Genomic DNA, 17,137 nt, shown 5'->3' on the forward strand with positions numbered 1-17,137 from the left:
TTATTTTTCTCTCTTAAATTGCTCCTTCTACTGAGGATCAGACTAGAAAGCACAAGTTACCAAAAAAGAAAGGCCAGAGCAAAGATGTGCAGAAAGATTTGGCAAAATTGGTGAACTGCAGGGGATTTTTTTTTCTAAATTAAAAAAAAAACTGGAAGAGCCACAGGCAGGAGAGAGTTATCAGAACTTAGTGATATTCAAGGAGGATGCAATAGTATGTTTTAATGAAACACGACTTTCTCCTGGCTGAAAAGAAATTGATGCCTTATTTTCCGTTTCAAAGACTATCCCTACCTAAAGAAGAAATTTGCACTGCGTCAAATAGGTAGCCCACTAGCCTGCTTCAATGACGTACGCTAAAATCAAAACAGTAGCTCACAATAAATAACAGATCATGAACACAGAATATTTCGCTATCTTCCAGTGTTTTGCAGCTCTGAGACTTCCTGATGGTCTTTGCAGTTAACAATTCTCAAATTATTTCTCTTCTGTGAGTAAGAATACTTTACCCTTGAACCCATTCAAATGTCCACAATAGCTAGTGACAAATTTATACGACTTAATTATTTTTACCCAGGTTTTGAATTTGCTGCCTGGCTAGCTTCGTTTCATTTGCCAGTCCCTAGTTTTTGTATTGAAAGAAACAGAAAACAGCTGCTGCTTATTTTATTTTCCCCGAAGATTTTCAGACACCTACCATATTCCAGTTATTTTCAACCCCATCTTCCTCTCCCATCTTCAAGAGCAGGAAAAGTACTATTCCATTTCGCTGTTCTTTGTACTGATGCTATTCCATGTCTTTGATTACCCCTGTCACCTTTGAACTTTTTTTATTCCTTCATTTCAGTCAAAGTGGCTAAAGTTGACCACAACTACAGGTATTAAATCTGTGATACAACCACATCTTAATTACAGCATCTTCTATTTCATCATTTACTCTTTTCTTAATCAACAATTCCATATCCATATTCAAGAGGACAGTATTACCTTGATCCATTTAACTATAACCCTACATCTATTTTTCAGTTGTAACAGCCACGACAGGGGTCATCAATTTATACTTAAAATTAGGATTATTTTCCCTCAGTCTCTTCACTTTACATTTATTACACTGAACTTCATCCCCTAGATTTTTGCCAAGAGTTCCAGTCCTAAAATCCTTCTGCAATCTATCACAATTGGCCTTTGTTTTTAAACAATCCAAATAACTAGGTGTTATCAGCAAACGCTGACAGAGCATTATTTACCTTCAATATGGATAAGTGAATGTGCTAAGAAATACAACTCCCAACACATTCTTGTGAGACTCCATCAGTGACCTCCCTTCACTGTGAAAGTCAACTGTTCACTCTGTTTCTTACCTTCCAACCAGTTATCAGCCTAACTGAGGACTTCTCTTGTATCATCACAACTTAGTTTTGGGGTGGGGTTTTTTTGTTGGTGGTGGTGGTGGGTTTTTTTTGTTTGTTTTTAAAGAGAATGATGGATGTCATTGAAAATCCAAGATGATATCTACTGGATCTTCCTTCAAAGATCTTCAATATATTAATGAGGCATGACTGCCTTTTATAGCAGCAAAACTTATTCTCTTCCAGTGTGAGAAATGAATGTGTGCAAAATAATTTTATTATACATTTATTAATTTATCTAGAGCAGACATCAATCTTCTCTATGTAATACTCTAGAGAGGTGTAAAAACATAACAAGGACTGATTTACATGGAAATTGAAAACCACAGGTGGGAGACACTCAGAAGTCTAGTCCTGCACATAACCATGATTAACCTAGCAGTAGGCGTTCCATGTTTATCCTACCAAATGAGTTTCACATCAAGTTCACTGAATTTGTAATTACATTGTTTGACTTGCCACAAGATATGACAAGTTGATCTAGTGTTTCTTCTGTCCTGAGACATTACCACCAAAACCAATGGTGGAACCTAAGTTCCAACTTTATTTATATTAGTTCAGTGCAAAGCCAGTGTGGACTATTCAATGTACAAGGGACCTAACAAGCCTTTGAGTGTATATTCACAAGCTAATAATCCATTATACTCTGATCTACCAGATAGCCAAATGAAGTTTCCCAACCTTTGAAAGAGATTGAATTCACAAGTAAAGGCTCTAATTTCAACAGCCACAATAAAGTAGAAACCTTAGTTTTGGTTCTCTTTAACAACTCGCCACCTAAAGACAATTTAGGCACATCTACACTAATAACATCTACACTATTGAACATCTACACTAATAAACAAGGCCAGGTCACAGGCTTCATTAGTGTCCCCTCTTCATCCATATGCTAGATCTGATTTCAAGGTTGGTCCAGGTAAGAGGACATGGGGCCGTGCAAGCTCCAAGGGTACTCTCCAACCCTAAATTATTCTGTGATACTTTTCAACTGTTAGCGTGCTTTGTTCTCAGCATGGTATTGGCCTTTAACAGTTTTGGCCTGCTGCATTCCTGACAACACCTGAATTCACTCTGTGGGACTGTATGGGTCAAGAACTGGTTCTAATAGCATGATTGACAGTGTACTATTTTGGAGGGGAAGAGTTTAGCCACATGGATATGAACTCCACTGGGCCACATAATATGTGGTGACAGGTTTTGCTCATTAATGTAGATGTAGCCTGAACGACTCCTTTGAAGTCAGAGCACACATCCGAAAGAAAAAAAACATCAGACCTATGATATGGAGCTTTTGTCAGAAAATAATATATTAGAGACTTTTTCAGTCCATTTCTTGTCTTCAACTAGTACTTCATATTTCAAAACATTAAACAAAGCGCTGCCTAAAACTAGTCCTCAGAATGCTTTACAAAAAAAAGATTTTATAATTGGAGAACACCTCAACAAACATCACACTGACAAAGCATACATCTCTTACAAAACATCTCCAGTGTCGGGTGTCATTCTGTGACAGACCAGCAATTAGGACCCAGAGCTCTTGTTTCCCAATCCCCTGTGCAAACCTGTTACCCTGCAGACAAAGAATTGTAAATTCCTTTCCAAGCTGACTTTAATTTTGCAAATGAATCGAAGTCAAATGTGACCAAGAGAAAAAGCTGTTTATTTACCTTAACTGAATAGTTTAACTCAAGGAAAAAGTTATTTTAAAAAATAGATATTCAAAAATTTCATTCAGAAATAGAAAATGAAGAAAATTCTGATCCCAACCAGATTATATAATATGGCAAAACTGATCAGCTAAAAAATTAAGATGAACAACTACTTTTGATCAGTTATTTACTAATCAAGTAGTGGGAATAGTTTACAGAAGTATTGTATGATAATGTGTTTTCCTTACCCCATTTTCTTTTTGTGAAATAGGCATCAGCACTAGGGTCATTGAAGTGTCTGCTCATCATAGTCTCTCCTCCAGCATGAAAATCATATGCAAACACAAGAGCTTAAAAATAGAAACATGTGACAATTACTAACTCAAGCATATCTAGAAGAAAGTCTAAACACATCAGTCGGGGAAAAAAAACTTACAATGTTCTCCAAATGCTTTAGTGGTAAACACTTCACGCAAGGTTACTATATTTGAGTGCTGAATTTTTTTCCACATGTCAACCAATACCATGCATTTTGTGTTAACAAGACGAAAACCTAGAAAAGATCAAAAACAGTTTAAAATATAATGTTTGGGGGAAGGGGATTTTTTTCTGAACTGTCTTCTGAAATTACTGAAAAGCAATTAAACATTAAAATAAGACTTGCATGCCTAGCAGTGCTAGTCCTATGGGATCTTCTTGCTCTCTTAGGCCCCACAGAATAATTCTATCAAAGCTGTTCTGAGCTTCACATGTAGCTCAAAATATTTAAACAAAAATAGCACTGGCATTTAAAAAAAATGTCAACTTAATTTTTCTCACCATGTATCCTCCGAAGGCAATATGGCAGATCATCTTTACTATTTACAGCTTTATAGCATGACGTAATGTACCCAAAGTTGCTTGTTTTCTGTATCCGATTCGGTGGTGGCAGTGGTTCTAAAGGAAAGAGGCTGTGGTAGCTGTCCACTTCCGCTGGAACTGCTAAATAAGCATACATACAGAAACATATTGGGTATCAGTTATCTTTGAAAAAAATATTAAGAGTAGAGATTAAATCGATTATGTCACTAACACAGAAATTCTTTGCATCTCTTATGTGAATGTAAAGTTAAAATCCACTATTTCTGCTTTAATATCAATGTATGTTTCTGGAAGGGACTCCACACTGATAACTGTCCTCATAAAATAGTTACACCAAGTAAAAATCAACAATAGATGCAGAGTTTCATCTGCAGTTTTCTCACTTGCCTTAAAAATTCACCCTTCTGAATGACGTGTTGTGTTTTTTTCCCTACAAAGATTCATGGATAAGCACCAATTTCCATATAGACTTCATATCATTGTAAGAACCCTATCCACACAAAAAAAAACAAACCTGAATCTTGCATTGTAACATACTGGTTTCAGAAACAGTGAGGCACTCAAGACTTACAAATCAGATTAAGAGATTGCAAGAAGAGATACACTTGTACCTTAGCTGCGTTAGAAAACTAAACTGCATTTTAGACTGTATCATGATCATATTAAACACGCAGTTGAAAAGAAAGGGTACTGCAAGCAAAACAGTTTGTTTAAATATAAATTGAACAGAATCAATTGTAAGTTCTCAAAAAAAATTACAATGAATACTGTTCCTCTTGCCTGCCAACAAGTAGTACAAAGCCTCTTTGATAAGCCAGCCAATTTGTTTTAAAACAACCAAGTTTGCTAGTACAGCATTTGAAAACGCATAGTAGGCATTTCTTTAGAGGATGCATGTACAAAGTAATACAATACTGCTTTACAAAAAATCTCTATTGCCTTGATGTTTATTTCTGTTTCACTAATTTTAAGCAGTCCCCATCATTTCAGAGTTTCAAACCAGAAGAAAGTTACAGAAGAAAAAATGAATAGAAGAAACAAATTTCCTATTTCTGAAATACTTTGTATCTTGTTATCTACAGCTCAAACTTCATGAAAGATTAAGAACAGGTGTGTTGAGTTTGTGGTTTTCTTTTGTTATTGTTTTGTTTCAAGACACTGTTAGTATTGTTGAATACACACAGTTGCAGAATGAAGTGATTACGTTTTAATTTAATAAGAAATTAATAAGTTCTTACCAGGAATATCAGCCTGATCAATCTGGGCCATAGTTATTAAGTGTCTGTTGATCAGTTCCTGAAGAATAAATTATGTCAAGTTTTGAACCTTATAATGCATTTCACCATCTTTGATAAATGAACAGTACACTGCCTTTGAAGTACCATCTACTTGTACTAGAATAGCACGTTGATGCAAATGTCCCAGGGTGGGGAAAAAATACTAGCTTGAAAAAGTTAATGACAATATGAAGTCTTTTTTTTAACCTCCTCCCTTCAAGAAATTAACTAAAGAGTTAGCATTGACAGAGGCATCTACTACAGTAAAGCTGAAATAAAGTACAGTAATAGCCAACCCTCAGAGAAGGGCTCATTAACTAACACCTTTCATTTCAGTGAAAGGCTTTAAAACTGGATAGGATCACAGCTTAAGAGAATGCTACATAGATCATTCATGCATACTAATACATAATATGCAACAAGTAAGAATATTTATATAGGAAATCATGGCATGCAGGTTAGATTGCAGTCACATGTGCTGAAACCTACCCTAATCCTCTATCCTCCACAGAGCTAGATTTTTAAAATTCTTCATTGGGAAAAGTGACTACACCAATTTTTAGTGGTTACTTCTCTTCCGCTGCTGCTGATTTTCTACTTTTCTCCAGGATACATGACTTTCCTTTAAATTCTCTATCATCTTACCTGTCTGAGCTCATCCGCCATGAAGAAGGAAGGTGCATTTGCTTTTGGCTGCATATAAGCAACATGAGGTGCAGCTGGATGGTAAATGTGATAATTTGGAAATACCTAAAAGCAAAAAAAAATTAAGCAGTTTAAAATCCTTAAACATAGGGAAAATAGAGTTTTGTCATCTTATTAGTTTAAACTACTGAACCATAACATCTTCAGGCACAGCGCATGTTACAAATACACTGCCAGATGCATTAGTTTCTTCCTGTGATGTTCACTACTGATGATTTCAATGATGCGTGTGCAAGCACATAACATTTTTCTAAATGCTTTTTCCCCTCCATTATATACATAAGATTCCTTTAATCTATCAGACATGAAAGCAATTTGAAATAATTGATATTTTCTATGTACATATCCACTGAGATGCATTAAATGCTTTCTCTACTTTATAAAAACAAGACTCTATACAAGGTAAATGAAAAATACACAATAAAGTTCACTGGTCTTTAAATTTCAGTGATCTCTGCGAACAATGTCAACATTTAAAAGGCCAAATCTTTAGAGAATAAGGGTTCCACAGTGTTGCAAGTAACCTCTATAGTATTAATCATTTCAGTCTTTGGAAGCTCTATGTACTTTTGCATTAAAAGCAAACATACCATTCCTGTGAGAGGTGCTGGAGTTGTATCAGTATAGAAGTATGTCGTTCCACCCACTGTTTCCTTCTGGATCACCTGGCCAGTAGATGGAGGCTGGGAGACAGCATTAGCAACAGAAGCAGAGGCACTAGTAGGCACCATATAGTTTGCTGGGTTAGGAGTATGACTTCTTCGTCGAGGAGCAGGAGATGTATGAGGAGTTATTTTGGGGGAATGAAGAGGAGAAGATCCTGCTGACAGTGACATTCCTTAGAGAAACACAAGGAGATATTCTTGATCAAATCTCTGTCATTGCTACAAACTTCACTACACTCAGTTCAGAATTAAATATTACTCTGAGCAGGTGAGAGGTTTAAGGATTGGTACATCTTTATGAAGAATTAAGTGTAAAACCAAGAGCAAGTATGTAAGCTTGTAAGAGCAAGACCGGAACAACTACATTTTCCTGAAAAAAATTTACGTTCAGAGAGAAAAGGGTTAAGGACTTGGGACGTACACACGAAGAACTGGAAAAACAGTAGAAAGGGAGGAGATGAACCAAATTAATGCTTTGTCTGGAAGAAGAGAGTTTATTAAACTGCACAGAGAAAATATTAACAACTGCCTGATAAATGAATGTTTACATAACAGTTACAGGAACATTCATGAAGTTTGCCAAGCTCTAATTCACTTAATCTTACACGTGTTCATTTTACTAGAAGTAACTCCACAACTATGAATGCCTATTAATAGAGTTAGTACAGCACACAAATAAGCAATAAGCAATACACTACTTCTAATAATTTCAGGGGAGAAATCACCTATTTTCCTGTCATTATCAAATAAAAAAATACCCTCCAGAAGATCTATTTGTTATGTAAGGATAGATAACTTCTCAGAATATGAGATCTGCTGGGTATTCATATAATTTGTTTAAAGTGATTTTACTGATCGCTGTTTACACTAGGCTTAACAGAATACTGGCAATTAAACTTTAGAAGCCTAGCTTCTAAACATAGTGCATTAATAAGGTGAAAAACAAGGGCAACTTGTACCACACGCATGCAGCTGAGAATTCTCCTCTAATTAAAAAGTCAGTAATTTCTCAGATATTTGCTTAAATTACTTCTATTTATTAGCTCTGCTTTGTCTTTTTAAAGCTGATATACAACTTAAGTTGATATAGAACTTGAAAAGTTGACAAATATGCACCATCAGTAACGTGTATGAGTTCTCATATTCGTGTCCCACCTCTACAACAGATCTCTCCTCCCCAACTTTTTTTATTATTATTTTTAAACACAAACTATAAAGGCAAATAACAATTTTGGTATTAATAATTCAATCAGTACTTGGGAAAAATAATCTGAAGCCATGTTATTTCTCATTGTATTAGCAGAATATTTGTGACCTTTAACTCCAATCATTTCACTAGTATCTCAAAAACTAGTAATCCAGAACAATTACTTCTCTGATTAAGCATTTCTGATGAAATAAGATTTTTCATGTAAATCATATGAAAATCTGAGATCTTTCTCCTTAGATGGGTCTCCTTAGTAATTTATTCTTTTAAGAAAGTACAAAATAGCAGCTCTGAAAGATACAATTTCAAACATTTTTCACTGTAAGAGTTTAAAAATTTATTCCTGCCAAATAATAGTTACAAATCTAAATCTTGAATGCCTTTGAGTATTAATGCGGGAGTGAAATAAAAGAAAGATGATCAGTTACACAAGTCCTTTTCAATGCCCTTCTAACTTCATTCATGTCTGATTTTGAAAGGACCTTGAGAGTTCAATGAAAATAGTCTGTCAGGCAAAACATATGGGCTTCTCATTTGCCAACATACATAATCAGTTCAAGATATGAAAGAAATTTGACTGGAGTTTATTTTCATACTACTAGAACACTATATTATGCATTACAAGAAATTTGCTGCTAGCACTGTGGTGGGTTCTGGCAGACAGAGGCAACAAATACCCAAGGTGATAGATTCTTTTGAGATCTGCATTAAATCCTGCAGAGTCTGGACTTTTAATTATTAATACTTAAAGTCATACGTAAAAGAAAAAAATAAGCTCTATGTCAGTTCCATTATGTAACTATGTAAGTAAAAAATAACTTAGATGCACAAACTCAAGCAGATCTCACCAACTTCATTAGGATTTTACCCAGTTAAAATCTTACTAATATTAATATTTAACCACAATAAAATAGGATGAGATGGCAGAACTCAAGCCAAACAGCTGCAATAGGCAGCAAATGGAAATTACTTCAAGAAAAAATGAAGGAAAGTGGCTGCTATATAAAGGTGAACATGGTATTCCTACTGACTCACATGAAGGAAAAAGACAGCAATGAGCCTATGATGGGGTAACAGTGTGGTGAACGTGGAGCACAGCTCACAGAATTAGACCAACTGTTTTCAACACTGCAATTTTATGTAAACATTTATTCACATGAGGGCATAAGAAAAAAAGTGGGGATTGAATCTAGCTACAATTACATTTCTATTTACAATTGTATTTTATGTAACTGCATAATTGTATTTTATGTAACTGCACCAGTGTAGGTGCAGTTACATAAAATACAATTGTAAGGTGCTTCAAATTGTCCTTCTCGAGAGCTCTCTTTTCTAGTAGATGACACAGTTCCTTGTATTGGTGAATTCTAACGAAGAAGTCAAATACTACCTTGAAAGGTAAGTTGCAAGAGAAAGCTTTTTTTGCTTCATGGTTATTCACACCAAAAAAAGCGTCATCATACCAACATGTAAATGGTTGCAGGCTTTCAAGCTTTTTTGCAATATTCACTGCAACAGTGCAGGTTACCTACACGTACCTGGAGCCCTTGCTGCTATACTCATTTTACACAGAGGAAGATCGTATTATATTATCCCTCCCTATTGTTACATTTTCTCTTCTTGCGTTGTTGTTTTTTTGTTTGTTTTTTGAAGTTTCATTGAGACTGACAAAAGAGAAGCACTAGACTTTGAAATTCATTTGAGACACTGCCCAAAGATTTCACAAGGTGTACGTGTTTAATAAATGTATTGCATGCTACAAAGCCTTAAGTTAAATGCCAAGTTATATTTTGAATTTGATAATTCTACAGATGAGCAGCATGAAAGAAAAGACATCAAGCTTGAATTCTCATTAAGGACTCAGTGTCTAAAGTTTTTAGAGTCACTGAAAGTTTACCATGAAGCAGGATTTCATTCAGCTCATTTGTATGGAGATCAGCTAGCCTACAACTAGCATTTCAAAAGAGAGTAATCCAACATATATATATATATATATATTTCAAACCTTTAAAACCTTTTAAATATGTATGTTTTTAAACCTTTGTCTACAAATTTACTCAACTACAACCATATCCCTATACAACTAAGGATGTTAATCCCTATACAACTTAGGATGTTAAAACAGTCAGAGGTCAGAAATCAAATGTCTAATACTATCATGATTATGTTCTGTACTTTAGAGATACTCTACACTACTAGGTACACTGAGAAATGACAAATTGAGCTTAATAATAGTTCAAGGCTATTTCAAGGATCTCTTGAAAGCAGTATGGTTAAATTCAGTAAAAATTGTTTTCTAATAGATCATTAGCATTGTAGCTGTGTATTTTCAAGATAATTAAATCTGCTTAATTCCATAAAAAATTATAGTCATAAATTCCTCCTCAATTTATTAAAGATAAAGATAATTTTACAGTCTTTCTGCCTTCCTTATATTATTTTGCTAGGACTGTGGAACCTTCTCAGCAGCACGGCTGTGCTGTACTTGGTATGAGAGGTCACAGCAGGCTCTGTGCCTCCTGGCTCCTAAGCCTGCAGATTCAGATTGCTAGAATCAAGACTAGAATCAAGATCTAGGCACATGCACGGTATTAACATCTGGCAGGTGTACACAGCTGCTATCAGGATCTATGCATTCTGTATGGGCTCAGATTCTGTCTTCAACTAAATACAGAAGCTCTAGAATCAGCAATTTGCTGTAATTTACACCAATGACAAAGCCATCACCCTTTAGCTATAAGCTAGCTTAAAGAAAACCAAACCAAACACTTTCTCTTTTGGGGGCTATACATCTAATCTCTTTCAAGGTTAACTTGGCAGCGATGTCTTATCACTTTGATGACATCCATTAATTTCCTTGATATGCTTTGTTGCCATGCTTTAATGGTGCTATTATTATGGAACTACTACAGAGAACTGGGTAGGATAAGTCTTCAACAGACTATTTGAAGACTAAATTTCCCACGCAAATGCTAAACAGAAAGTACTTACTAGCATGGGAACAGAAGGAGAGGGAATAAGGCAGTATCCAGGGGAGCTTAAGAAAAGACCACTTGGAAAGGATGAAGGAGATCTGCTCAGAACTCTGACACTAGTTTTCTCCAACTGTTTAAATGGTATTTTATCTCACTGTTTTAATATTTTATTTAAAGCTATGGAGATGAAGATTGACTCTGTGTAGAGATTATGCTAGAAAGCACTTATCTAAGTAGATACGTGGAAGAAGTAGCTTTTTTCCATGCTGTATCCTAATGGAAGTGTCAGGTATGGATATGAGTTACCCACCATGACAGGTTAGGTTTCAGTTGTCTGTTCTACTTTCTGCAGTATTGTTGACAAGACGGATGCAAAAAATATTTTCCAGGGACACTCAATTTTGTGACCAGTTACTTATGAAATACTAGATGTCAAAAAATGTTTTTGATTTACACCTGCCTTTAAGGAGATCTCAGAAATTGGATATGTAAGAGAACTTAATATTTTCCATCCTCATGAGGGAAATCAAAGGATTGTTCTCTACTTTGCAATGGTTGAATTGAAGTATGGATCTTTTAAAGAATTATTCCTCCTACGTTTCCTTATTTAATATGAAATATTAATTTCCAGTATTCTGTAAACTAATGTAAGTAATCTTAATCTTATGCTAATGTTTAAATCATCAACATTTTCCTGAAAGCTGTTCTGCTGGAGAATAAGTCTCCTTCCAGTTAAATGGTGTATACCTTTATTTAAAGGAAAACTCTTGTAAACTCTCTACATTGATAAGCAAAAGCAAATTCAAATGAAACCAATAACAGACCTCCAACCACCATTTTAATGACAATTTCTGAACACATTTAATTCTTTATTCTGACATCCAGTATAACCCAGATGGCAAAGTTTCCCCACACAAATACTGATTTTGTACTTAAGAGTCTAGTCCTCTACAAAGAGCAGCTGCTAAGTCACCTTGAGGTAGCAGAAGGTTTTTGCGGTTGTATACTACTGGCAGCTAAGCCACTTAAAAACAAGTATCTGTGGGTATTATTTACACTGCATACTTCGGTTCAGAAAACTCCATACTCAGTGTACAGAAAGAAGCTTCTAGAGCAATTCAAAGCACCCAACTCAGCTTTGAACTGATATTCTCTATAACTACACAGAAAGAGCAAGAAAACAAGCTAGTCTTGCCTGAAGTTAGCGCTTATGAAGACTCCCCCATCCCTCTTCTCCTAAACAAACAATAGTATTTGAATCTAGATAGGTTTCAGCAATGGCATCTGTATTTTTCAGACCTCTAGTTGTTGTAAGAACTTCTTTCATCAACATTGTTACTTATCCTTTCAAGTATTACTTACAGATAGTAAAGAAATTGGACTTTGAAGGATCCCTCTGAGATCCCACTGGATACTTTCCAAAAGTGGATCATTTTACTGTATTCTATTTAATCCTTTATATACTTTTCAATCCAGGTGACAAGGCTGAGAGGCATATAAACACAACAGTTTTCCAATAAGACTGTACAGCACAATATAGGATAAATCAGACACAGTACCGCATTATGTTCATTTGGTCGGCAGAAGCACCAATCACTTTCCTAGCCTGTTCTGATCGTTACACCATCTCACTAGCTAAGTGCTGGCTCCTTTCATATTGGCACTGATTTTTATTGCTGCTATCAGGAAAGCCTGAAGTTCTGTCGAACAGACAGTAATTGCCAGTACTGCTTTTAAAAAACACTAAACATTTACATTATTTGCCCTTTTGTCTTTTGGCAGCTACCTAATGCTGCTTGTTCCTGAGATAGATTGCCACAGGTTTAAGTACATACAGAAATATGCTAAAGAATCTGGGATGGGTAACATCCAGATCTGCTCATCTTTTTATCTTGAAACTACTCCATTTTTCTACAAAGCAAATATTAGAATTAACTGTTTAAAGATCAGAAGTTCAGAAGATGTATGAACAGCTTGAACTTAAAGTTTAAAAAAATCTTCTCAGTCTGAATTCTCTGACTGCATAGAACACATTTAGATAAGAGCTTTAAACATGGGAAATAACCTCATGTTGATCTTAGAAGTGAAACTACATGATATGACAAATACACTAACAGTTAATGGCTACTTTTAGGATAAGCTTATGTTCTCCTTTTTGTTACTGATCAAAAATTTAAGCCCTCATATATGCTATATGCTGTGGCTGAACAGATTTCACAGCCTGCAGTGGGACTTCCATTATACTAAGAAATAAACTCCAAGTTACATCTCTTTTATATGTTTGAAGATTTCCTCAAAATTAAGAGCTAAAGTAGGAGGTGACTAGACTTATACACAGTAAACCTTACTATAAGTTGTACAGGGGTATGTTTGGCATAATTATAAATTCAAAGAATCAACTGTACCACAAATCATTACTCTCAACTTACCTGGTGCTAGCCCAGCAGTAGCAGGACTTCCCATGGAGGGGTGAGAGAACAAGGCTTGAGAGAAGGCAGACATACTTGACTGGGATACATTACTCAGCCTGGAGGTTGATCCTCCTTTAGGAATAAACTCACTTGCAGTAGGGTTTGGTGTCTGTTTAAAAACAAATGTAAATTAAATGTTTATTTTAAATGTGAAGAGATGGACAATGCCTATTTGGTAGAAAATATATCCTAGGCAAGCCTACCAAGAGCAAGGGATATTTAAGTTACGTACAGCTTGCTGACAAGAACAGCAGATACAGGAAGCTGATCTGCATGAACAATTTTAAATATTTTTCTGCCTTAAATGTGACGTAGTGCTAGCGAGCTTTCAATATGAAGGGCTGAGGTATGAGTTCATATAAAAACTTTGCAAAAGGCTTTCCATAAGCATTATATTATAGAAGTTGGAGAACAGACTTGACAATGAGAAAGCCTTGCCACTGCTGCACAGACTGTTCTTATGTGACTTTAGAGAATTCATCACAAACTAAGGAGCAGTTTCAAATTAAAGCAATAACAATTATGTTCCTTTTCTATCAAATTAACTTGTTTTAATGATATATTCCATTTTATCCTTTAATAATGACTTTAAGTTTGGTATAACAGAAAGAAATAGCATTAAAGTGACTGTCAAACATTTAATATTTACTGATCATAAAACGTATAACCAACTTTCAATTTCTCTTAAAATCTGTGCTTTTTGGGGGGGTGGAGGGTGGGGGGAAGAAGGGGGATAGTTTCAGAAGACATTAGAGGAAGAAAAGAAATTAAGACAAAAACAAAACCAATTATTATATGAGCATACTGAAGTGTTTGAAGATTATTACGTATTAATTGTCAAAAGTCTGGTTTATGAAGTCTAAAAAAAAGAATAAAATGAGAAGATAGTAACAATTTGCAATAAATAAAAGGATACTGCGAATATAATCCATAATGGCTTTCCAAAACAAATTATATTGGATCACTTTGGTTTTAGGCAGGTTTAAAACAACTAAATATTTCAATGGTTAGTTAACTTACATTTTCACCAATGTGAACAAAGTGACAGAGAAGTTAGTGTCAGGTTAGAAAAGAAGTGTAATTATGAAACGCTAAATTAGTGCAGAAGAGTATTTGGAAAGTATTCTTTTTTGTGCTTTTTTTTAAACACCTTTATTTGGACAGGTCAGCCAAATATAGTATTGATTTCAAAGCACTGGAAAAGAAAGAGGATTCTGAAAGCTGTAAACTTAAAAGAGGATGCTCAGGTTTAAAAGCAAGTAGTAAGAATATTCCACCTTCAATCACACAACCACTAACCACCTTATTATGTCACACATTTGTCATTCCATATGTGCATGTGTCTGAATATTAAAGAACAGCCATAATCAATTATGCAGACTAGTGAATTAACACACTTAGGACTTACATAGGTAAAAAGCTCATAGGAATCTTAAATTCTTCAATCCCACTTAGTTAAGGAAAGCTTGCTAAGGTATACGCTAATGCAGCAAAACAAACGGTAAATTGCGTTATACAGACTAAATTAGTAACTGATGTCTAAACTCAAACGATAATATTCTGGACTTATCTGAATGTTAGGTACAGGAATAACTAAAAGAATGATGTTCCTCTAGATAAAACTTGGCATGCAACAAGTTAACCAATTCTGCACTGAACTGGAGTTGACAGAAGTGGTAGAGAGCCAAGTAGAATTTGTCCAGGTAGTGACAGCTGAAAATTCATCAGACAAAACAACTGGGACAGCAAGGGACAGAATTTGTAGCACCTTACTAAAAAGGCATTTCAAACGACTTTGAAACTCAAGATTGTTTATTTATTTACTTGCTGTTAAGACTAGCCCTGGCACATCCACAGATCTACCACATCTAAAAATCTTGTCAACTAGGCAACAAAGACAGGAGATGGCAAAAAATTCAGAATATGTAAATGGAGAGAAGACACATTCTAGAAGATATCCTCAGCCTTGAAAAGAGCAACTTAGAGAGTTCCTAAAGTCCCATCCACACCATTCTGGTTAAACTTTTATTACTTTCACCAATTTATTCAATTGGTGCCTCCAGAATAGGATGACTTTGTTTTAAATGCATTCAACAAGTGCTCATAGACACTTGCAGTTTTGGTCTCTAAAACAGTTACTTATATATTCATCATCATTTTACAATGAAACTACGTGAGAACTCTACTTTAACTGGTAGATGGTTTAGTTTATCCAAGTGGAAGGGAAACCTAGTAATCTGCTAGAGCAGGCCAGATTATGCTGTAGAATTAAACAGAGTGGCCCAAAAGCCTGATGGAAATTCAGTTTTCATTCAACGTTTAGGTGTCACAATTTAGGGTAAGAATCAAAGCCTAATAACGCTGCGATGCTCCTATACAACTACTTATATAAAATGCTCTCACTGAAAACAGGTTTGAATTGTGAAGCTAGAACCTTCAGTATAAAGGCCTGTTTTACTTCTGAGGTTACAAGCATGAAGTTGTAACCCAAGACTTTCCTCATTGCTCAAAAAATTACAATTGGAACCAAACTTAAATAAAAGAACTTTCCACATTCAAGCTGTTTTCTAGGTGCAGAAAAGATATCTGAGCTTCAGAGTCACCATCCAAACCAAACTTATCAAGCTAATACAACAAAATTTTAAGAATTTGTGATGAAAAATAGTTAATATTTTGTCAGAAGATTTGAAGCTTAAGCCCCAGGCCATGTTCAAATACATGTTATATGTATTTGAAGCTGCATTTCTTACATTTCCAAAAGCATACAAGTTTTCACCTGAACTAAACCACTTTTTCTGCACTTTGTTTCCAACAAACACAGCTATAGATTCAAACACATTTATAGATTCCTCATATCTGGAATAAGTGCCCAGTTATGACAGATTCAACTTAGTTAGTCATTATTTCCCGATCTTAAAGTAGCTTCTTCACACTAGACTGGGCTTCAAACCTAAAGTCTGAGTAAACCAGGATTAGTTAAAAAAAATAAGTAAATAAATAAAAAGGAGAAAACGACTATTGATGACTTAAATACTGAGAGTAATTAAAAGAAAGCAAATGGAAGAAAAATTCAGAGATCATGTAATGAATTAAGTAATACGGTGACATTAAAAACAAAAGGGAATGCACTTCCTGAAAACCAAACAAAAAAGCAGCTAGCACTGTCTGCACTATGCAACAGACCATATCTTCCAGTTTCAAGTGTCCTATAGAGAGGCACATACAAATTGATTTCAAAACTAACTCCAATTAATACATTTCTATAAAAGAGATAAAAGAGAAACATTTACAGCTCTGTTAGCTATGTTCAATTTTTCTGAAAACTACCAATATAAAGTAACTACCAACTCATATGTCCACTAAAGTTGCCAGCATTCATTTTTTCTTTCATCCTGGCCAGTTTAAATCTCATCCTGATTCTCTAATAAGTTTATAAAAATATTGTCAAACTAAAGCAGGAACTTATCTTCCATAGGCATTATCTGAATTAATACCTGCATCACACATTCTTACCAGAATGATTCTGAGAAAATTTTACCAAAAATGTACTACTTTCAAATTTTTTTATGTCTGTGCTCTTCTGAAAAGATAAGAGCCTCCTTTTAGTCAGTTTTGTGAAGAAACTTCCAAAGAGATCACAAAATAGAGGCCATCCAACTCCGTATAAAAAAGTTCTATACTTCAGTATGCAAGAGAGCACAAAATGTTATAAAACACTTACAAAAAGTCCAAATTAAGTCTGAATTTAGTCATGATGCAATTAGTAAAGATGGAACCACAAGAGGAGTAAGGTGGGAAAGACTATAAAATAATTAATTTGCATCACCATCCAGCACAGAGTTTAATCTGTCTGGTGGCTAATACGTTTTAAACACTTAAGACGACTGAAACATGGTGGTGGGGGAAAGAAAGAGACTT

General features: G+C 35.0%; 1 protein-coding gene across 8 annotated transcripts in view; it reads right to left on the bottom strand.

Moving 5' to 3' along the window:
* Positions 1 to 17,137, bottom strand: part of PAN3 (poly(A) specific ribonuclease subunit PAN3) — an 80,468-nt gene that overhangs the window by 22,586 nt on the left and 40,745 nt on the right. For all 8 annotated transcript variants that reach the window (XM_066989736.1, XM_066989734.1, XM_048072843.2 and 5 more), the window contains 7 exons: positions 13,178 to 13,328; positions 6,492 to 6,739; positions 5,842 to 5,946; positions 5,158 to 5,215; positions 3,878 to 4,039; positions 3,495 to 3,611; positions 3,307 to 3,408 (listed from right to left, as the gene is read on the bottom strand). In XM_066989736.1, coding sequence (XP_066845837.1) covers positions 3,307 to 3,408; positions 3,495 to 3,611; positions 3,878 to 4,039; positions 5,158 to 5,215; positions 5,842 to 5,946; positions 6,492 to 6,739; positions 13,178 to 13,328 — 943 coding nt within the window. The remainder of the gene's footprint in view (positions 1 to 3,306; positions 3,409 to 3,494; positions 3,612 to 3,877; positions 4,040 to 5,157; positions 5,216 to 5,841; positions 5,947 to 6,491; positions 6,740 to 13,177; positions 13,329 to 17,137) is intronic.

The sequence above is a fragment of the Anser cygnoides genome, chromosome 1 (assembly GCF_040182565.1).
Source record: "Anser cygnoides isolate HZ-2024a breed goose chromosome 1, Taihu_goose_T2T_genome, whole genome shotgun sequence".
Lineage (NCBI taxonomy): Eukaryota > Metazoa > Chordata > Aves > Anseriformes > Anatidae > Anser > Anser cygnoides.